Here is a 23,252-nt window from a genome sequence, read left to right as displayed (position 1 = left end):
GTTTCAGTATTTCTTGAAAATTGTCCTGTTGAGTGCAAGCTGAATAGTTTTGACAAAGTATGTCTTTTTTCAGCAATATTCACATTCTGTATGACCACATGACTATTATTTTATATCTATATTATATGAGTTAGGTCCTGGTATAACTCATCGTAAACTATTCTATTTTTAATAAAAGTTATTGACAGAAGGTTATAATGCTTTTGCACTGTAAATATTACAGTAAAGATGCCAGTTTACCTGTTATAGATTTTCCTGTGGAGGTTTGAATCCTTTTTCTGCCTCCGGGTGACAGGTGGAGCAGGGGTTGATGGGAGAGGTGGAGGAGAAGTGGGAGTTGAGGATGGAGGTAGACTGTTGCTAGGAGAGCTCCTATGGTTTTTATCTGCTTCGTACTCAAAGGTACGTTTTGGCTTTGGCACAGGATTCACCACAATGCTGGGCATACTTTCAGCCGGTGGGTCAGGTTTGTGGTACGAGCTTTCAGAATTGTGACTAAGCTGCTGCTTTGACATAGTTTTCTCAATCACAGGATCAGGCTCTGGCTCTGTTAACACAGAGTTAACACTCCCTCTCTGTGCTGTATTCCCAGGATCCTTAATGTCCTCTGACACACTTAGCATGAAAGACTTTTTCCTCAGTCTTTCCTTCCCATAGCAACTGCTGGGCAACTGAGGAAGGTCCTTATTGGGGCTCTCCTTGAGAGCTTGCTCAATTTTCTGAATCCTGCTCAACACAGCAGATGTCTGTTTTTTTGCATGTTCTTTGCTACAGAAACTGGAAGGTTGGTTCTTACCAAACAACCTTTCATGTCTGGCAAATGACTCTTTATCAGATGCATCATCTTCAGTCTCGGGGTACGAACACTCGGAGAATGACCTACTCATTCTCTTCAATCCTGTCAGATCAAAGGTCTTCTCACTGCACGGTGAGGACAGCATGCTAGGGCAGCCCTCACTACTGGCCCTGTCTCCTACTTTTCTCTTCTCCAGCATCAGATTCCGCCTGGGGGGCATGTCCTTTCTGCATTCCCATTCTGAAATCTTCTGCCTAATATCAACAGTCTGAGCGCGAATGGTGGCCCTGCTGAAGGATAGGTTCCGGAAGGTAGAAGCAGACGCCAAAGACAGAGTGCTCCGGTTAAGTTGGTGGGTGCCTATCCCATCACTTGGCCCCTCTTGACATTCTTCCTGCGATTGTTTCTGGTCTCGGATTCCTTCAACTGTGGTGCCTGGCAGGTGCGTATCTAAGCATCCAATACTCACAGCTTTCAGTAAAGGACTTTTGGAATCAATACTACATGAGTGGAGAAAACTGCTTCTTGGCGTTGCTCCTCCTGAACCACAATCCCTCAGATTCAGTCGTGGAGTTGAAATATGAGCATAGCGAGTCGATCTATAGGAGTCTTCACTGTCACTTAATGGGTATGCTGGGCTTCTCACCGGCAATGAAAGTGTGGTTGGACACACTGAATGACGCCTGTAAAAAAGAAAATTCTATTAAAACAATGAAAGAGACAGCAAAATCATACAGAATACACAAACTGTACATCAGCTTTGTTAGTTTTAGACTCCTGTTAATACACTTACAGGTGTGACATAACACCTCAATTACAGGATATCATCTCATGATGAAAGAATAAAGCAGTCTGCTGGGCAGCAATGATAGCTAAATGGGAAATAATAGAGGAGGTAGGCTGGGACACCAAAGGCCCATGGAGGGATAGTGGTGATTTTTCAGTGTTGGCTAAGTTAGCTATAGAGAGAACAAGATAATGAGAGAGTTAGCAAATACAGCCAAAATTCAACAAGCTCCACAGTCCTCTTGAGCACCAATGGCAATGATAAAACCAAAAGAGGTTCTGTTGAGGGAAGCAGCCGTGAAAACAAAATCATGAAGGTAGTAATCTCTCGATTACTATTTGAACCATGAACAAACTGGCATAGAGTAAATAAGACATGAGAGTTGAATACTTGACTCAGATTGGCATGACAGCAATACACTTCAAGTTGTGAGCACTGGTGCCAGTATGGTGGAAACAGGGGCTTTTCGGATGGCCATCACCTGATCCCCACTGAGACAAGCATCCTGGTCAATCATATAACTATGTTTGTATATATGACTAAGGAAGTTAAAGGTGCTATCAAATTTAAGGAGAAGACATACAATGCTTTAAAAATTGATGAAAGGCCAGAAAAGATTAGGAAAGTTTAGGAAAACAGTGAACAGTGACTAAGAAAAATGTGCAATTTAATGTTTCACGGAAAACTAACAAGAAATATAAAAATAGATAATAAGGTCAAGTATAAAAAAGGAAAAGAGCAGCTAAAATGAGCATTGGCCATTTGCAAGGCTAGACTGGACATGGCTGTGCAGCCCCTCAGAGATTTGGCACATGCTGATTGATGTGTTGGCACATTAACATGTGGTTCCAGAAGCTGCTGCCACTGATGGGCATCAAAGTTGAAAAGCATGACAGGATTGTGGGACTGCAGAATTCTTAATGCCAGGTAAGGAAATGACAGACTTTGAACAAGTACTTGGTACCTATCTTCGTAGAAGAAGACACCAAAAATATCCCAAGTGTTACAGAAAATCAGGAGACAGTGTGGAACTTAAAAGAACCAGCCTCACCTGGGAGAATAAACAAGATGAACTATGAGACTGAACAAGTGTGGGCGTCAATTTACAGGCTACATCTCGGTCTTAAATCGAGTTGCTGCAGAAATATTGGATGCATTGGCTGTAATTGTACAAATTCCCAAGAGTCTAGAAGTTCCAGCAAATTGGAAAAGCACAGCAGTAACACCCCTGGTCAAACGAGGTTGACAACAGGAAAGGATAGGCCAGTTAGCATAACTTCCGTCATTGGAAAAATATTAGAATCTATTACTAAAACTTTTCTAAATGCATTAATACTATCAGGCAGCGGCAATAATGTTCTGTGAAAGCAATACTGTGTTTAATTAAATTATTGGTTTAAATCATAATCAGCACAGTGGCTCAGTGCTTAGCACTGCTGCCTCACAGTACCAGGAACCTGAATTTGATTCCACCATTGGGTGACTGTGTGGAGTTTGCACATTCTCCAGTATCTGTGTGGTTTCCTCCGGGTGCTCCGGTTTCCTCCCACAGTCCAAAAATGCGCAGGTTAGGTAGACTGGCGGTGCTAAATTGCCCGTAGTGTTCAGGGATGTGTACAATAGGTGGGTTATAGGGGGATGAGTCTGGGTGGGATGTCAAATGGTCAGTGTGAACTTGTTGGGCTGAAGGGCCTGTTTCCACACTGTTGGAATTTTATGATCTTCTATATTCTGTACGTAAAAATAGCTATTTGGCCCATGCACAAGAAAAAAGGCATGGGTTGATACTTATGGTTTTTATGATTTAAGTTCATGTAAACATAGGCTAATAAATGTGAAAGTACTGTTGAGGTGAAAGGCTTTGAGTAAACACACAACTGTGTTTTAAATTGGTTTTGTTGTGTCATTTAAAGGATGTAACTGCTCTCTTGGAGAACAAAGGAAGCCAATTTGAAAGCAATTTTAGTTAATTTGTTTTAAACATCAACAGTTACTATGGATCACAAACGGTTATTTTAGTTGAAGTGTAGACTCTGAAATTGAGAATACTTGTGTGCATTGATTGGGACATTTTGAATGATAGTTAATAAAAAGTTAGTTGATATATTCAAACTGTCACTAAAAGAGTGATCTTTAAAAGTGATTGGCATGTCAAAGAATGAATCAGGAGCAGGCAAGAGATGTCATTAAGCTGACCATCACTTTTAAAGAAATCAATTAGGAAGAAGTGGGCAGACTCAATTTGATCAACCTAATATTGATGATGGGCAGTTTGCACATTGGCGAACCAGAGTTCAGGATGTCTCTAATCTTGCAGAGGAGTTAGTGGCTACCTAACGTTAGCAAGTGGTAATTCTTAGCGCGTCAGTGAACGAGGAGGGGATGCAGAAAGAGAATGTCAGTCAGCAGAAAAGAACAAATGACACTTGCCCAGTCAACCAGTACCAGCAATAGGTGTCCACAAGTGGATCAATTGAGAAACTCCCACTTTTAAATATCATTTCTTTTGTACTTGACAAGTTCTGTGAAACTGGTGGGGAAAAATTGCTTATACCTGCAATAGATCTTCTAATCAATTAGGACTCAACCTTTTAAATTAATTCGCTCAACTCAGTCTATAATTGTTATTGACTTAAGTCATAGAATCAAAACGAAAGTGAACTCCAAATTCTTACAGGATGGGTTAAGGAGAACTAGTAGAATCCATGTACTTAGAAATCCAAATGCATTCAGTGAGGCACCATATAAAATAATACAAGCTTATGGTGCAAGGGATGATATTTTAGAATGGGTTTAGAACTGGCTAACTAACAAAAAATAAACAAACAGTCACAATAAATAGGTCATTTTCAGGACGGCAAACTGTAACTTGTGGACTATGCAATTATTGAGAAAGGAATACAATAAAAAGGAGATGGCAAAGACTAATGGTAAGGCAGAGGATTGTGATAGTTTTAAAAACAGATAAAAGTTGGCCGAAAATGTAATAAGGGAGAAATAATCAAGAGGGAGAAATAAATGATGAGATTTGACTTGCAAGTAATATCAGGAGGGAAAGCAGTTTTAAATAGTAAAAAGAAAAAAGAGAGGGCAAAATGAACACAGCCCCCTTAGAGAATGAGACTGGGAAAATAATAACAGGAAACGTCTCAGGAATTGAATAAATACTTTCCATCAGACTTCACTATAGACAAATAGTAGCATTCCAAAAATATTAAATAATCATGGGGAAAATGGGGGAGAGTAAATAAATACAATAATGTCACCAGGAGTACTAAGGATACTAATGGAGCTAAAAACTGACAAGACCCCCACACCTGATGGAATCCTCAAACTAAAGGAAGTAGCCACAGAGATTGGGGATGCACTGGTAGTAAATCTTCCAAGATTCCTTACATCCTGGGAAAATTTCAGATGATTGGAAAAATCCTTTACACCTTCATGAAATGTCATCCCTTGGTTGAAAATTACAACATATTGATTCATCAGACAGTGTAGTTTTCTCCTGGTGACTAACCAACTTCCCAACTTTACAACTGACAGACAATTAAAGGAAATATGAGCTCATCTATGGCAGACACAATGAACGCAATATTTGGCAACATTGCAAATGAAAGAGAACAATTCAGGAAACTGTATAGTACTCCAACTGTGCACAAAGCACGCACAATGTTAGGTTCAGATTATGAAGGTGTGAAGGATCATGATGACAATAGGCAACACTCTAAAAACATGCAAAAGACCAAAGCACTTACACATTGAGAACTACCAAGAATGAAGTCCAGATCACTGGAAACATCATATAGAAGGATTGCTAAACCACCTCTGCATTGTACAAACTTTCAAACTTGTAATTTCTTCTATTCTCATTTCTGTACAAACAGCTTTGCAACTACCTGGTGTAATTGTATTTTTTTCACTCTTAATGCAAAGCCGTTTTATCTTGGACGGAAACAAGGGAATGCTATTTTAAGAACTAAGTATGCTAATGAACCAAGTAAGTGAATGACACCGCATGACCAACAGCTGTTAGGAATCTAAATCAGCAACTTGGTAGATGAAGTATGTGTGTATAGAAGTAGGCCAAACTTCCTCTGTATTTCTTCAGGCTGGGGTTGCAAGGGACCCCATTTCCTTGTGTGGGTACAAGGAAGCACAAGTGAGACTTGCCAATGGACAGGGAAGGTGCTGATAGGGAGAAACTTTCACATTTGAATCTACTTCATTTACATTGCCCAGCAGCAATGATGCAAGCTCAAAATAAGAAGCTAGCACATAAAAGCAAGAAGTATGCAAAATCCCTTCATCTATACATAAGAAACTTCGTATCAATCTCATGGATACACTTTTAAACATGGGAAAAAGGTATGGAATTTAACAGCTGCTCTGGCTGTGTCATTTTGTGTCAGTATTTCCAGGGCCGTGAGCTTTCTCACAGATAGTCTCCTCTCATGACAGTTATTTTTCACTTAAAAGAAAATCAATACGGTGACACTGAACAGGCCAGGCTGCACCAACAGGGATTTAAGCCAACCTGTCAGTATCACATACTACATTAACAGCTGGAAGTACACATACCTCACTTTATTATTGGATTAGTCTGTGGAGAGGCTGTGAAAGTACAGCTGATGGGATCATTGCTTTATGTGAAGCCTTAGTTAACCTAGATGTTGGAGATTCTTTCAGAAGTACCCAAAATAGAGTGTTTCATGTTTGAGGTGGAACTAAATGAAAGCAGGAATGCCAGACAGATCAAATGATAGGAAACCAAGAGTTACAGCATCTACCAGGACCCCATCAATCCTATCTGGAGAACTTGGCATGGATACACAAGTGTTCTTTAAGCTGCTAGTCAATAGACAGCCAAAGGCAGAACTATGTCAACTACTGCAGGATCACTTGCAATTTCACTGAAGATCTGACAAAATCAGGAATGATCAAGTATATTCCTAAATCTGTCTCCAACCTCTCCAGATTTGGAATACCAACAATGAGAAGGATGTTCCAGAGTGGCAAACAAACTTACTATTCTCACTGTGGCCTCTTGAGGGACTCTCCCTACTTCACCAGCTACGCAACAGCATATTAGATGCTGACTTGTGTCACTTGCCTGAAAGCACTTTTTCATGCCACCACATTGGGTTTTCTTCTGTGTAAATTTAATGAGTTACTTCTTTCCCTACATAATACAAGATTTTTCCACACAGATTCTGTTCAATTGTGGAATCAATCGCTGTCTACAACTGTTGATCAATAGCTTTAAAGGAACATAAAAAACAAATCAGTGTATTTGATGTTTGCAGAATCTCCACCTTTGCTTCAGCTCAACTGATGCTGAAATTCTCATCCATGCCTTTTTAAGTCCAGATTTGGCTATTTCAACGCTCTTTTTGCTGAATTCCACTACAAAGTACCAAGGACATCTAAAACTCTGCTGACGTCCCCCCTCCTTACTTGCATCAAGACACAATCACCTATCACTTTGTGCTGATAGACCTACAATGATTTCCAGTCAGGAACACCTACGTTTTTAAAGTTCTCATCATTTTTTGCAAATGCCTCCATCCTCACATCACCATCCATGCTCTTCTAATTCTGATCTTTTGTGGGTACCTAATATAAATCATTCCAATTGAAAACTGTACCTTTAGCTCCCTAAGCCCTAAACTTTGGTATTCTCTCCTAAACTTCACTATTTCATTTTCCTCCTTTAAGGCCTTAAAACCTTTGAGTCTGACTTAAATTTTTACATATTAAAATTTGCTGGACAATGCTCTTCTGAAATACCTGAAGCACAATTCCAATGAACATTTTTGTTGTTGTAAACCTCAATCCTCAAAATATATTTATCCAAATTATTTTAAAGACTTCAGTTGAGCTATGAGTGAATTGCAAATCTGTTCCACCTAAACAAATGGTTCTTGGAAAATTACAATTGTAGAACTTTTAGAGAATGCTCTGGGGAATGGATGGCACTGTTTGAAGGGAACTGAGTGTTTGGTCCCAATACATAGTGTCCTTAAACACTGCAACCAAGAGGCACTTGCATGTGCACAAAAGGGGTCTAGATGATATCAGTCTCCTATGCCAGGAGTCTTAGCTGGCAGTGCCCTGAACGCACGGATGACAACACAAGAGTCTTAGCTCTTTCTGGATCATTTGTTAAGCTCATTTTCAAGTGCTAAACCTAGGGCCTCACTGTAACTCACAAAATAACCTGCCTGCAGCCTTGGCACTGCTCCAGATTCCTAACCTCAACATGCATTTCATGGGAAGGCCTTTCAATTTCTGGCTTATACCCTGTAAAATTAACAGTATACACTGCTGGCGGAGAAAGAGCTAAGTTTTATTTCATCATTCCTTTACCACCTTCATCGTGGCAAGACACAGCAGTGGAGCAATTAACCAATGTAGCAAACAGTTTTCAAATTGTAGCTTTCTGAAACCAATGCATTTTGAATGACATAATATTAGCTGTTATTGCAAAGCCAGTAGATTCTAATCTCACATTCCAGTAGATTAAAACCTTGATGATCAGAATAGTTAAAATTGCAGGGGATTATCTGGGAGTTTATGCCCTGTAACTTTATGTGCACTACCATCTTTCTTACAGGCAACTGTCACATTGTTGCCCTGCACTGTAACCCTGCAAAGCTCTCACTGTGCACTCACAGAGCTCAGTGTTCCACCTAATGGTCATATTGACCTTAGACACATCATGAAGGAAAACTGAATAACATCTGAAGCACAGAAAGACATACAGCCATGGTTTGGTGTACCCCTCAGAAAGTAATACAATCAGATCTATTTCTGTGCCTGTTTACTTGGCATCCTACCCACCTCACCTATCCAAACTCAGCCCCTTCACCCTCCTGCCACTCTAGTCCAAAATTCACCTGAACTCAACTCTTTTGACCCACCTGCTACCCTTCTCAGCCACTTCCACCCTAATCCCTCACCCACTTGCCACCCTACTCATCTCATGCACGTGCCATTCTCTCACCAATACTACGCAGAGACTTAGCATACATACTTACCCTTTCACAGCATCTTTCAGAGCGCTGGCTGTTTTCACCGAACATTTAAACTTCAGAATATTGCACACTGACTTCTTTGTTTGGCTATTTTCTCCTACTGTATCTGAGGAATCTCAACAGATCTGTACGAAGACGTTGCTGTCCACGAATTTCCAATATAGAACTGATCAAAAGTAGTTTTTTTTAAAATCAGTTTGGGGTAAGAACACACTCAACACATGGGAAACCTTTTCTTCACACATTTGAAACTCCACTGATGATTATTCATTTTTTAAATGAGTCCTTTAGATGCATGCTTTGTTAATTTCTTGTTTTGATACTGTTTACTCCTTTCACTAACTTCAGCTCCTGAGCACTTGTTTATTGATTAAACTGAATTGCTTTAACAATTAAAAAAATACAAAAATAACACCAATAACTTACTTACCTTCATTGCAAAAAAAGTCAGAATGTGCTATTGCAAATGTGGTTATTATTGTTTCCTTCTTCCAAGGTTACAGCTGACTACAGAATCAGGTTGAATAATGATTAGATGTGGGTTAAGCACAGTTTGTGTTTATTGGATAATGCTGGTTGGGAAATGCACTTTATTAGTAGCCATTGTCAGTCCGGGCAGACAACGGTGTTATTGTAAGAGGCAAATTCTAGAGTATGATTTTATGACAAATGTAAAAATTTACAACATGGACTAGGAATTTTAACCCCAATGAAGGTGAACATGGAGGCAAACAAATGCAGAAATTCATACCATCACCCAGCGTGCTGGTTTGTTGGCTCCACTGGTGGTACAATTTGGGGAAGATCAGCTTTGTTTGTATCCCAGTTCAAATCTTGGGAATGTCTTTACAGCATACATTTATAGTCTTATTATTTCTTTGTAATGCAACACAAAAGCAATGAAGACAAATAGAGATTCAAGTCACACTGCACTGTAGTGAGTAACTCACCTCCTAACTGCCCAAAGCCTGGCCATCTACAAGGCACAAGTCAGGACTGTGATGCAATACTTCCCCCCTGTACGGCAGTGTGAGACTTCAACAGCACTCAACAGCACTCAAGAGACTTGACACCATCCAGGACAAATCAGCCCACTTGCTTGGCACCACATCCATCAACATTCACTCCCTCTACCCCTGACAATCAATAGCTGCAGTGTGTACCATCCACAAAATGCATTGCAGAAATTCACTAAAGCTCCTCAGACAACACGTAAACATCACCAACTGCCAGTTTCTCTCTAAGCCTCTCACCATCCTGACTTGGGAATACACTGCCATTCCTTCAGTGTGTCGGGGTCAAAATGCTGAAATCCCTCCCTAATTGTTTTATGAGTCTACCTATAACATATGGACTGCAGTTCAAGAAGGCAACTCACAACCACCACCTCAAGAGCAACTACAGGCAGACAATAAATGTTGGCCCAGCCAGCAATGCCTATATCCCAGGAGCAAATAAACAAAATAATTGGTGGCTTTAGTCAAGAAAGCGATGCACAGAGTAGCTGAGTGAACAAAGCAGGAAAAAACAGAGAGAGAAGTGAATCATACATTCTTTTAATGTTAGGTTAAAGATGCAAAAATGCTTTCAATATTTAAACAATAGAAGTGAATTGTGTAAAGATATCAAACGACTCACTTGAGCTCTGTAATTTCATGCTTTTGAAGTCATCTGCAGGCCACATTTGGAATACTGTTTTGTAAAGTAATGCTTTTCATTTGGCACTTGTTCCCTGTTCATTTTGCATTCAGCTGGCACTCAAGCTACAGTCCTTCCTGTAACTAAGCACTTTGAACACTTCAAAAAAAAAGCCTCCCACCTGGGGCCACATTTTATTGGCAAACCCCTCATAATAAAGTTAATAGATGGTAGCAAGATTTGTGAATGACCATGAGTTAGCACGAGTGCTAATTTCTGACCTCAGATTTCTCCACATCTTCACATTATGCTGTTGGGAAGGTCTCTGCAGGGGTTCCTGTTTGTGTGTAATCCAGTGAAAACTCGAGTTTTTCTCCCATTGGAACATGGTGGAAAGCATGATGACAACAAAGGGTGGTTACAATATTTGAACAACAAGTATCATATCTCAGACTTGATGAGGGGATTTCTTGCAGCTCAGTGGGTAACGTCTCATCTCTGAGCCAGAAAGCTCAAGTCCTATTCCATGAATTGACAGCCACTAAAGATGCACTCGCAACACAGCCAAACAGGTTCATTGTCAACCTGTAAACCCTTCCAACATGCCTATAATAGGGTTAATGGATAAGAGAAACTCCTAGTCAGGTATAACAAAAACAAAGTTGCTGGAAAAGCTCAGTTGGTGTGGCAGCATCTGTGAAGGAGAAAAGAGAGTTAACAAATCAGGTCTGGTGACCCTTCCTCAGAACACACTCTTCTTGTTTCCTAGTCAGGTATGCTTGATGCAGAGTGGTGCCCCTCAAACTGTTGCTTCTGGCTTTGGGCTAAGCATTTGTTCCAGGGAAAAAAAAAGTCATGTAAAAAACAGACATAAGTAGGTGCTTTGTCTGCCTCGGGTGCCTCTAAACATTGGGAGTCTTGTAAATCTAAAGTTTATGAAACTGCTAACATAGATAATTCTAAATATCCTGTGAGCCTTATTTCAAACACTAAAAGCTAATTAAATATGTTCCAGGATATAAAACTTGAAAGATGATCAGGATTTTCTAAGAAAACTAGTTTTCCGTTAGTCTGCACTCAATTCTAAAATCATTAAAATTTAAAGCACAAAATTAGTCATTCAGCCTAGACTTGAAACAAGTCTCCACTTAATCCCATTCCTCAACAACTCCAGGGTCAAGATGTTTTTATTTTTTAAAAGAACAGTGTCTGCATTGGCTAAGATGCTTGAACACACCTTCACTGCCAGTAATTAAAATGACTTAAGGCCTAGTCCTTCACTTAAATAGAGCACAGAAGATTTGCTGGCAAACTCTAATCCTTTGCAGATTTGAAGGCAACAATAATCTTTATTTTTTTTTTCAAAATAGTGCTAATGAGCATTGTTCTGATAGAGGGTCAGTACAGATATGTTTGTCTTTTGTGTTAATTCCTTATATCCTAAGAAATAAATTACTGCGCTGTACTTCACCCTCAGGGAGAAGTGAACTGCACCAGACATTAATTACATTTGTATTTGCCCTCAGACTTTCAATGGGATTCTGTTTTTGTAAAGCCAATTTCAGAGAATCTGGAACCTACAGCATAGGTCAAACAATTGTGCAATTCCTTATTCAATACAACTGACAAATTGTTAATTAAGAACACAGCTGAACCAGGAAGTGCAAGTTATCTTCTATGTCCAGACCCCTCATGACTTAAGTACCTCTATCAAATCTCTCCTCTTCTCCGTTGTTGGGCTATTGTTGTAAGTCTCCTCTACACCCTTCCTATATTCCACGTCTTTATTCATAAAGCACAAGAGCCTGTATGGTTTATAGCTGCTTTCCCAATCAGCCCTGTTACATTCAATAACTTATGCACAAATACTTCCAGACCTGTCTGCTCCTGCAGCCTCTTTAGAATTGTATACTTTGTCTTGTATAGCACAAGTCCATTGTAACATGGTTCAATATACTGCAAATTTGCTTATATTTTGAGGTCTCAAGGCTTCCAAAAGGATTAATCTTTACTTATATATCTTCATTTTGCTCATTTAAAAAAAGGAAATAAGATTTTTCTTATTCTGATCCACATATACTACAGTTTTGTTTTTCAGATTTTGGATTAATGAACTTTGACTGTATTGCCCCTCCTGACCAAGATGTATCATTTCACACTTACTTACATGATTTCATCTGCCCCAGACCCACACATTCACCAATCAGTCTTTGTCCTTTCGAAGTTTCTCATTGTTCTCTGAAGTTTTGTGTCATGAAACTATGAAATGCGAAGACACATTTTAAGTTTCTTGTATTATAGGTTTGTAATTTGAACCACAAGCTCAAACAACATTTTCATTTGTATTGTAAACATCACAAAGCTCTTTGATAGCATCTAGCCCACATAAAAGACACAGCAAGAAGTGAGGCCCCTCACTTTTTCTGCACTTTTCCCCATTTATTGTAAAGGCAGAATTAATTAAAGCTAACCCACCGTGGAAAAAAAATTATAGTGAAAGACTTACCAAGTTAATTAGTTTTTTATCATATCAAAATGCCAACCATTGCTAACATGCACCCATCCTCCTTTTCTGACTTGGTCTATACGGCCTACCTGGTCTAAAGTGATTGATAAAAATCATGAGCAGTCTAACAAGAAGAGACTGGTGTTTATGCCATGACAGAGATTTGGTGCAAGTTGAATTAGCAAATTAATGACTCCTGTGACACAGTGATAATGTCCCTATCTCTGGGCCAGAAGCCCAGGTACAAGTTCCACATGATCCAGAGATGTGCGATAAATTCTTTGAACAGTGATTGATTTAAATCACTCTATATTAGTAGCAATGCCTAACTTACTGAGGCTGCTGGGAAAGCTAGGATAACAGGACTGTCCACTTCAAGAGCTGAAGATGTTCAGCCTTTCTCACCTGCAACCACATTATATCAAGAGTTCATTAAACATTTCAGTACTATTAACTCGAATGAATGAATTAGCCTTTACTGTCATGGGCACTCGAATGAGTGCACTGAAAAGTTTGTAATGTCAACTCTCAATGCCATAATGCCATATTAGGTGCAGCATAAGTACATGTTACAGAATTGAGTGAATCATAAAGAAAAGTTCTTTATAAAGGATAAAGAAGCTGTCTTAAAATGTACTCACACATTAGTCTTTTAACCAAGTCCATGCCAGCTTTCAGACCACCATGCCAAGTGTATACGAGATGCTGGAGGTCCTGCTTGCAGAACCCAAGGGACTGTCTGCCGCCCCCAACCTGTGCTGGCTACTGCTCCACTCACCCCACCAAGACTCGCCTGGACTTGCTGCCTCTGTGCCTGCTGTTCCCTCACAGTTTAAAGGTAGCATGCAGCAGCTGACGTTGTTCAATCTTTTGGGGTCTTTGGTTCAGCGTCAGGTTCTTCCTTTATCTTACTCAGTGGCAATAGACACAGGTCGAGGGGGAAGTGGATGATCTAAGGACATCAAAGAATGCATAAGGAGGTGGACAGTATAATGCTCGGAACTTCAACAGTACAGCTGTTGGACAGGAAGGATGACAGGGCTGGTGCTCAAATTTTCAATTAGCAGCAGGGCAATATACTGGTGTTTTGGAGGTGTGTGCTGGTGTCTGAAAGGAACCAGGCTCCAGCCTATAGGACCATTATTACAGTTATCTTGGTCTGTGTGTCTAAGGGAAGCTGCTGCATGCTATATTGGAACTCAACTGTGAGAGAAGGGATCATGAGTTTGAAGAGCTGATACAGCTGCAGGGTTACAGCTAGTGCCCATCAACATTTCTGTTACTTTACTTGAGCTCAGGCATCAATAAGAAACCTTTAACTCACAGGAGGTGAGGTCCTTCTCAGAGGAGGCCACTGTGGGATGGGACAAGCTCAGGATGTGGCCCATGAAATGGCCATATGTTACCATTGATGAACTGCAGCTGCGCTAGGAATGAAAACTATGTCGAGAGAAATCCTCACAACACTGCCCGCTTCACACAATTCACTTTGTAGATTTACAATGGGTCTTAGTTTCCAGGAATGGATTCAGCAGAGAAGGTCCTTGTCACACAATAACATAAGCCACAAGGCTATTGGCCAGCACCAGCCGAGGTAGGGGAGTGAATTCTAGGAGGATCTCAACCAGGGCTGACTTCATTATTGAAGAGCACTGAGAAGATCAGTGTCGGTTTACCAACTATTTTTAGATGTCCGAATGGCAATAGCACTTTCTCAGAAGGCGGTTCTGTACACACTCTTACAAGACATTCTTCTCATGGTTTGAAGGGAACCCCATTCCAGTTGCCTTCAAGGTAAAATTCAGCCCTGAACTTTTATACCAGCATCTCATTTCAGGGGCTCTGACACCCAGCTAATAGAGCACTAGAAGAACAGTTAGCTGCTTTTGCAAATGAGAAAGGGTTTCAATCTCTGAATATTCAAGTTGTCTGTCAGCACTAGAAATGTGCATGTGTCATTTCCCACAGAGCCCTCATGATGCATACAGCTTAAGAAACCCCTCCCCAACTTCTTCAGTGACCTGTGACCCCAGTCCCAGTGGAGGTTTGGAGCCTAAGTGACAAGTGCTATCTCCTCAGGACATAGCTCATGACATCAGCACGTCATCTCCAAAGCACTGTGGAGAAGCACTACAATGCTGCAGATGGTTTAACATAGGAAATCACAGACCAGATCATAGGGTTTCTAAAATGTGCTTCTGACGTCTTCACTGGTCCATTTACAATGTACACCGTAAAGAATATCCAGGATTATCATCATTCGCTGAGTCGTACACAATGTGACATTACTAAGATGAGAAGAATTGACCATCCAGGCCACGGAGCAGTTGCTGACAAACTCAAAGGAGGATGATGGGAAAGAAAGTGAGGAGAAAGGTACAGATATCATGTTAGATTTCAGATGCCAGGGCCATGGAAAAATAGGTTCTCTCTGTCGGGAATAACCTCACTTTCTATCATTTTGACCAAAAAGGATGCACATGCCTGACTGACATTCTCTAGACTGCAAATTTTTGCCTGTTCTTGATTGTGCTTTCACTTCTACAAATCTCCATCCAGAGTTAGCTCAGTACACATCATCCATCCAGTAGAGCACCAAGGGGGCAACAATCTCTCCCCACCCCAGGAGCCAACTCTCTCCTCCCGGATGAAACTGTCAAAGTCAATATAGCACAAGCAGCATATCACTTCCATACTCAGTAATCTCCAGCAATTTCCTTGGCAAGTCATTTGTGAGGGGGCTGCAGATGCTACACATTTGTCACCTTACCTTCATAATATAAATCACACCATACACATTACCATCCAGTAGAGACTGACCGCTAACACACTACACATTGTTGCCTACAAAAGTGAAAATTCCCTCAGTCCCCTTCATTTAACAACAAGTGCTAAACATGAAGTATGACAGTGGAGGTCATCCCTACAAATACAAATGTGCACAACATAATGCAGTTTCCACTTTCATGTGCATACTTTAGTCATGTGTCAGCACCTGTGCCCCCACCAAATCACAGAATCTCTAGAGTGCGAAATAAGCCATTCAGTCTATCAACTCTGCATGAACCCTCTGAACAGCATCCCACCTATCCCTGTAACTGTGTGTCTACATTGGTCAATCCACCTAACTTACACATCTTTGAACTGGTAGGAAACCAGAGCACCCCGGGGTTAGCCACAGACATGGGGAGAACATGCAAACTCCAATCACCCAAGGCTGGAATCAAACCCCAATCCCTGGAGCTGTGAGGCAACAGCACTAACCGCGGAGCCAGCATGCCGTCCTTTGTACCCATTATGGTTTTGCCACTTTTAATTTTTATTTTAATCATCACAACACCATAGTACAATCCTCATGAGGAGGAGGCATCTTGCTGAAATTTGTTCTCACCAGGTGATTACCCATGGGGCACATTCTCACTTACAACTGCCATTGTGATTACATGTGCCTTTTGAATGGCAGAGCAGGCTTAAGGGCTATATGGCTTATGGTTTTATTTTTCAGATGTTGTTTTGGTTCATAAATTAATGCTTTCAAAATGTTATTTGTCTGCAAACTGGTATTATATTAACAAACAAAATTATGTATCTGGTAATTACATAATAGGCCATGTGAAGCTAATATCCTGGAGCAATACACGAGCTACTTCAGCAATTTGCAGACTTCAAAGAAAACATTATCTCTACTTACTTTGCTTTGGAGTGGGTTAGGGTGTTATGAGGGGTGTGGGAGGTAAGAGATACCTGCTGAAAATTAGATTGCAGAGAAAGCCTTTAGGGCATTTTTTGAAAGAAACAGTAGAATAAGCTTCCGAGGAATAGAAGCAAAACAAATCTAGAGATTTATCTCTGGCTGTGGAAAGGAACAATTGGGGTGCAACTGTATCAAGCACCAACTTCCTGCCCCTCAGATGCTGCCTGGCCTGCTGTGTTCCTCCAGCTCCATACTCTGTTATCTCTGACTCCAGCATCGGCATTCTTACTATCTCTAACTTAATGTTTGACATTATGGAGACTAACGTAAGAACAAAAGAAACAGGACCAGAAATAGGCCATCTGGCCTGTCGAGTCTTCTCCACCATTCAATAAGATCATTGCTGATCTTTTCATGGACTCAGCTTCACTTACCTGACCACTCACCATAACTCTTTATTCCTTTACTGTTCAAAAGTCTAAGTTGACTTTAATTCTACCCACCCAGAAAAAAAACAGAACACAAACATAGCTAAAATCATGGTAACCAACTCGGAGTCTCATTCTTGCTCTGCAAGGTATGCCTGGGGCTTGTGCTTCATAACCTAAGCACCGGTCTACGCTGCAGAGGGATGGTCCACCCAATTGAATCTGCGAGGCATGAAGAACAGGTCTGAAATTATCTTTGCCTGGTTGTACTCATCCAAGCTCAACAAACAAAAAGGGCACGCTGCTGCTGCTGCCACAGGTTTTCAAGCTTGCAATAATAAAATGTAACTACTAGGTATCAGTTTATCTTTATAACTGCTCATCTGTCTGCAGAGTTGAAACCACTATTGTTGGACTTTATCAGTGTTCTGAGCCATTCAGGAAACTGAAGTCTGGTTGGATCCTAGAGCCTCTTCTCCCACCTTTCAAATTACTCATTGGTTTATAACAAGCAGCTTTCGTCCTATTTGGAAATAAGCTGTTTCTCTTGCTAGTGCAACACTAGCAAGTTTATACTTGAGTCAAGATACCGATCAGTTTACAGTATTAGCAATTTACATGGATGCTTTTCACAGGCACACCCGTCCTTCATTTGTGCAACAGCTTTTACAGAGTGTAACTTCTTCCATTTACCAACATTATTGGAAATTGAAATCAATTGGGTCTCATTGACTAGGTTGGAATGTGACAGACTCTAAACAAAAAGAAACAACTCCTAAATGCACAGAATGCCAAATTTGCCAGTTTTCCAGGAGTGTAGCCAAGAACATTACAAGATCAGTGAACATAACTTCTCTAACAGTCAGTCAATTTAATACAGAACTCAATCATGTGCATGAAAATATCTCATATCACGGAGTGTGTATCAATCACCATTCAAACATTTGAAACACCAGAGGGTATGAGTTTCATTTCACCTAATTCTCATAAATTCAATACCATTAGGTCACAGTCGGAAGTTACACAACACCAAGTATAGTCCCACAGGTTTATTTGAAATCACACAAGCTTTCTGGTGATGAAGGGGGCCACACTCCAAAAGCTTGTGTGATTTCAAATAAACCTGTTGGACTATAACCTGGTGTCGTGTGACTTCTGGCTTTGTCACCTCCACATTAGGTCACAGAACGCAGCCTCTCATTCAAAAAAATAGTCATCACTACGTTCTAAGACAAATAGCTAAACAGGTCTAATCTGATCCAGGAACGTCCAGAAAGCTCCTGGGGATCTTTATCTTAAAATTTTTAATAGGTCACTCCATATAAGTATTGGGCACTCTTATCATAGACAAATTATCTTTAAAATCGGAATTAGAAATGAAACCAGTCACTTAATTAGACACCCTGCTTGCAGCCCTTTCTATGTGTGTTTTACCAATTCCATGCCTTCTCTTCTGAAACTGCACTGTATGGATGATAATATGCATGTTGCCAATGGTCTTTTCCTCAGAAATGGTACAACTGGCTAAATGCAAGTGATTGCTCAGTTCCCAAATAAAAATTCTCACCATTCAACCTTGGAATTATCGACTGTTGCATCTCATTACACAACTGCTCGATATCAATCTACAGGTAATTTTAGCTATAATAGAATGCATTAAGCAAGTCATTTACTACCACTTCACACAAGAATGAACTTGAGGATAGGTTTATGAAAATTCCAGAGGAAACTGCATTCAGTTTAGATCATTCTGACCTAACAAGTGAGATTTTTCTGGTTATGGAAGTCCATACAGTTCTTCAGACGGTTTGATCAAAGAACAAATGAATTTAAGAATCGGGAATAGGCCACAGGTCTCCTCACACCTGCTCTGTCTTTCAATTAGATTACGGCTGAAATGATTGCAGATCAAACCCACTTCTCTGTCTGACATTACCTTGGTTCCTTTATTAGTCAAAAAAAATCCCAACCACAGCATTGAATTATTCAATCAACTCATCTTTGGGGAAGGAAATCTGTCATCCTTACTTAATCTGGCTCCCGTGCATCTGCAGATCCACAGGACATAGGAATAGGAGTAGGCCATTCAGGCCATCAAGCCCACCTCACCATTCAATGTGATTGTGGCTAAGCAAATACTTCATTGCCTTTTAACCACCCAATGCCCTCCATTCTGAAACTTCACCTGTATGAATGGTAATTGGTGTGAAACGTGTGATGAGATGTTTTCAGATTTTATATTGAGTAATTGATTACATTGACTCACACGACAGGACATGCCTTAATTCTATAGTCACTCGCAATGGGAAAGATTGCCTCAGCATCAAATTTGACAAGCTCCCTCAGAACCTTCTAAGTTTCAGTCAGATAACATCTCATTGTTGTACATTCCAGTAAGTACAGGTCCAAATTACTTACTGCTTCACATTTCCTTACAAGAGGACCCTTTCATCCCAGGAACTGGCCTATAGAACTTTCTCCGAAATGCCTCTAATACAAGCATACTAACTCCTTAAATAAAGAGAACAAAAAAGAAATGAAGAGAAAATACTTTTCTTAAAGGGTCATGAATTTGAAGAATTCGCTACCCCAGAATCTGGTGGATGCTGGGACATGGAGTAAATTCAAGGAGGAAATAGACAGGTTTTTAAATTAATAATGGGTTGAAAGGTTAAGAACAGCTGGCAGGAAAATGGAGCTGAGGCTGAGATGAGATCAGCCACGATTCTATCAAAAATGGCATACCAGGCTCAAGGAACTAAATTGTCAACTCCTGTTCCTAGTTCTTCTGTTCTTCAACTGTGCAACAAAATCCAGGCATAGTCTCAGCAATGCACAATATGCAAGTGATTCCCAATTTTTTAAAATCCAGTTGCCTTGTAATAGATGCTTAGACTCTGTTTAACTTCTGAATTATTTGTTGTATATGTATGTTAAGTTCTGAGATTTACATAGATATTTCTGTACCACAATATCTTAGAATCATTGAATCATACAGTAGAAGGAAGGCTCTTCAGCCCATCAAACCTGTACCACCAGAAATACATTACTGTCTACCCTCATCCCACTTTCCTGTACTAGGCCAATAGCCTTGAATATTATGACACTTCAAGTGCTCATCCAAGTACTTTTTAAAAGGTTGTGAGGTTTTCTGCCTCAACTACCCTCCTAGGCAGTGCATAACAAATGATCACCACACTCTGGGAGAAAACATTTTTCCAAAAATTCCTTAAACTTCTCTGCTCCAAAGGAAACAACCTGAGCATATCCAGCATCTCTTCATAGGTAAAGTGTTCCACCCAGGCAACATCCTGGTGAATCTCCGCTGTAGTCCCTCCAGTGCAATCACACTCCTGCTATACAGCAATGGTCACAACTGCATACAAGACGGCAGCTGTGACCTAAATAAAAGTTCTATGGAGCACCACATAATATAATCTCAGTCACAACTGATGAAGGAAAGCATCTTGTATGCCTTCTACCCTATTTATCTGTCCTGCCACCTTCAGGGACCAGCAGACAAACACCCCAGATCCTTCTGTTCCTCTGAGTTTCCCAATGTACTACCATTCATCAAGTACTCACTTGTCTTGATCCTTATTCCAAAGTGCAACACCCCATATATGAAGGTTAAATTCCATCTGTCACTGATCTGCCCATCTGACCAATTTCCTTGTATTCCCCTGTAACCTAACACCTTACACCCCACTGTTAATGACCCAGCCAACCTTGTGTCATCCACAAACTTACTTATCCCGCCTAGAACATCACCTACAACATTTGTGAACATTATAAACAATAAGAGACTCAACACTGCTCCCTGTGGTATGCCACTGCACTCTGAGCTCCAGTCACTTTAAAAAGAATTCTGCTTTTCTACTTATCCTATCAATTTGCATTTTACCTTTTACTCCATTGCACTCTATTTGCCATATTATTCTGGCTCAATTAACCTCTCTCTCTCCCTTTGCAGATCTTTGCCCTGGGCTTTTATGTCTGGATCCAGTGCACAGAATGAGGAGAGAACCCGGCTCCATAAACACAACTGTTAAAATAGGTTACCCACAATTCAGATTTCAGTCCAGGGCAGACCGGATTAGGAGTCAAGCCAGACAACCTTGGAACAGCCCAAGAAATGGCTCAGTTCCCATGGCAAGCTGGCAGAAAGCCTGTGTCAAAGCTCCAGCAGTGTATTCAAAGTTTTAAGATAAAGACTGAAACCTCCTTCTTCCCCTCACCTCCTCGCTCTCCATGCCCTATCATATGCTAACCTATGCCCCATTGTACCTCATACTTCAATGCACTTCTACCAAAACAATTTGGGTCCTCATACTCCCTTCATGCCCCTGTACACATTGCACATACCCTGCATACACCATAGCCACAACCCTATTTTAACTCAGTGCTAATATCCCTATTCATCTATTCTCTTCCATCTCTATGCCAATTTACTGATTATGAAGCATCGGTATTATTCAGGAGGCATCCTAACAGAAAATAAAGTTACCAGTCTATTGACTACATTACCATTGAAAAAATATCATATTATTATTGATAAAAAAAATGTACATCACCTTAAAATTGCTTCTCACACAAAAACTCAATGATTTAAATATTCAATTCACTGAAATATTTCACTGAAAAATAAATAACGAAGCATTTAATCAGAGATAATAGGAACTGCAGATGCTGGAGAATCCGAGATAACAAAGTGTGTAGCTGGATGAACACAGCAGGCCAAGCAGCATCTCAGGTGCGCAAAAGCTGACGTTTTGGGCCTGGACCCGAAACATGTTCAAACAGGTTGATTAAATGCTATCACACACCTCAGGGAAAGGTAGGACCTAATCATGGATTGTCTGCCTCAGATGTAGGGACTCTGCCACTACATCTTGGATTTCCAAGGGGTTTTCATCCCACGTAGGAAGTTACAAATTACTAAACATGGTAAAGGAGTAATACAATGAGATATTTCTGACCTTGTCCACCCCAGTCCAACACATCATATCTCTGATACAATGAGATATGATGCGTTGGACTGGGGTGGACAAGGTCAGAAATCACAGTACACCAGGTTATAGTCCAATAGGTTTATTTGAAAACACAAGCTTTTGGAGCCTCGGTCCTTCTTCAGGTGTTAGTGAGAGAGGTGGCAGACAGAATTTATAAATAAAAGATCAAAGGGTCGCACTTCTGATGAGAACATATTAAACATAAGATGGTTTTGAATCTTTATTCAGTTAGAAGTTTTCTAATTGATTAATATGTACATGTAAATCCCCGAATTTCCTTCATGTCACTGTCCTGAAAGAACTAAAGGTTTTATCAGTGTAAAGAGGTGACATTTTCGGTGATCTAAAGCTACAAGACAGAGTCACAGAATAAGGAGCAATCTATTTAGGATTAAAACTAGGGTGCATTTGTTCAATCAAAAAGGTCATGAATCTTTGGAAATTTCTACCCAGACGGCAAAGGAAGATAAGTTATTGAGTATGCCAGGGACAGAGGGATAGCTGTGTCGAAACTGATGACATTAACGAATAATGGTATAGTGGAGGAAGGTGCCATGATCTAGACTGGAGCAGCAGGCTCACATAGCTGAGAGACTCCTCCTCCACCGCTCCAATGTTCCCAAGAAATCTAATAAATTTGTCAAATATAATTTATGTTTCATGAACTGTACTGACTCTGCAGAGCTGGAATTAAAACTAGAAGATAGAGGTAGTTTGTGTCGAGTGAATCTGTCTTCAAAACATTTTTTCATCTCAGACTTTCAGGATCTGCAAAGTGCTGGAAATACTCAGTGTGCCTGGCAGCACCTGTAGATACAGAAACAGAGTCAGCATAAATGATTCAGGTCAACGGCTGTTTGTCAGAATTAGGAAAAGTTCAATATGTGAACACAGATTGGGATGCTACTTTCCAGAGCAATTCTAATAAGTTTGCAAGGTGGCTCTGAACTTCCACTGACTTATTTAAATTCTCCATTTTGCTCCCACTCTGAACTTTGTCCTTAATTGGCCTGCTGCAGTGCTCTAATACAGCATCTCATCTTTCGCCTTGGCACTCTTTCTCTATCCTGTTTCTTTTTTCACTGGGTTCAGGTTTGTCTTGCTCCCTTCTTTATTTCACATTTGGATAACTGCTATGTAGCCATTCACACATCTTTAGTTCCTTTCATACTACTATTATCACTCCACTGGCTTTTGCATCATGAAATCTTTGCTCAAAATCTCTCCTGCCCACCACCCCATCACACACCATTGCTTTTGCTCCCTCCTCCCTTTTTCACTTATCCAAAATCTATTACATCTCGTCTTTCTAGATTATGTTGAAGAGTCATCAACTTAAGTGATTAGAGATAATAAA

The 23,252-nt window shown here is 40.3% G+C and overlaps 1 protein-coding gene across 6 annotated transcripts in view; it reads right to left on the bottom strand.

Moving 5' to 3' along the window:
* Positions 1 to 23,252, bottom strand: part of dennd2b (DENN domain containing 2B) — a 403,328-nt gene that overhangs the window by 151,501 nt on the left and 228,575 nt on the right. For all 6 annotated transcript variants that reach the window (XM_048545174.2, XM_048545171.2, XM_048545172.2 and 3 more), the window contains one exon: positions 241 to 1,479. In XM_048545174.2, coding sequence (XP_048401131.1) covers positions 241 to 1,479 — 1,239 coding nt within the window. The remainder of the gene's footprint in view (positions 1 to 240; positions 1,480 to 23,252) is intronic.

The sequence above is a fragment of the Stegostoma tigrinum genome, chromosome 17 (genome assembly GCF_030684315.1).
Source record: "Stegostoma tigrinum isolate sSteTig4 chromosome 17, sSteTig4.hap1, whole genome shotgun sequence".
NCBI lineage: Eukaryota > Metazoa > Chordata > Chondrichthyes > Orectolobiformes > Stegostomatidae > Stegostoma > Stegostoma tigrinum.
This window is presented reverse-complemented; position numbering and strand designations above follow the sequence as displayed.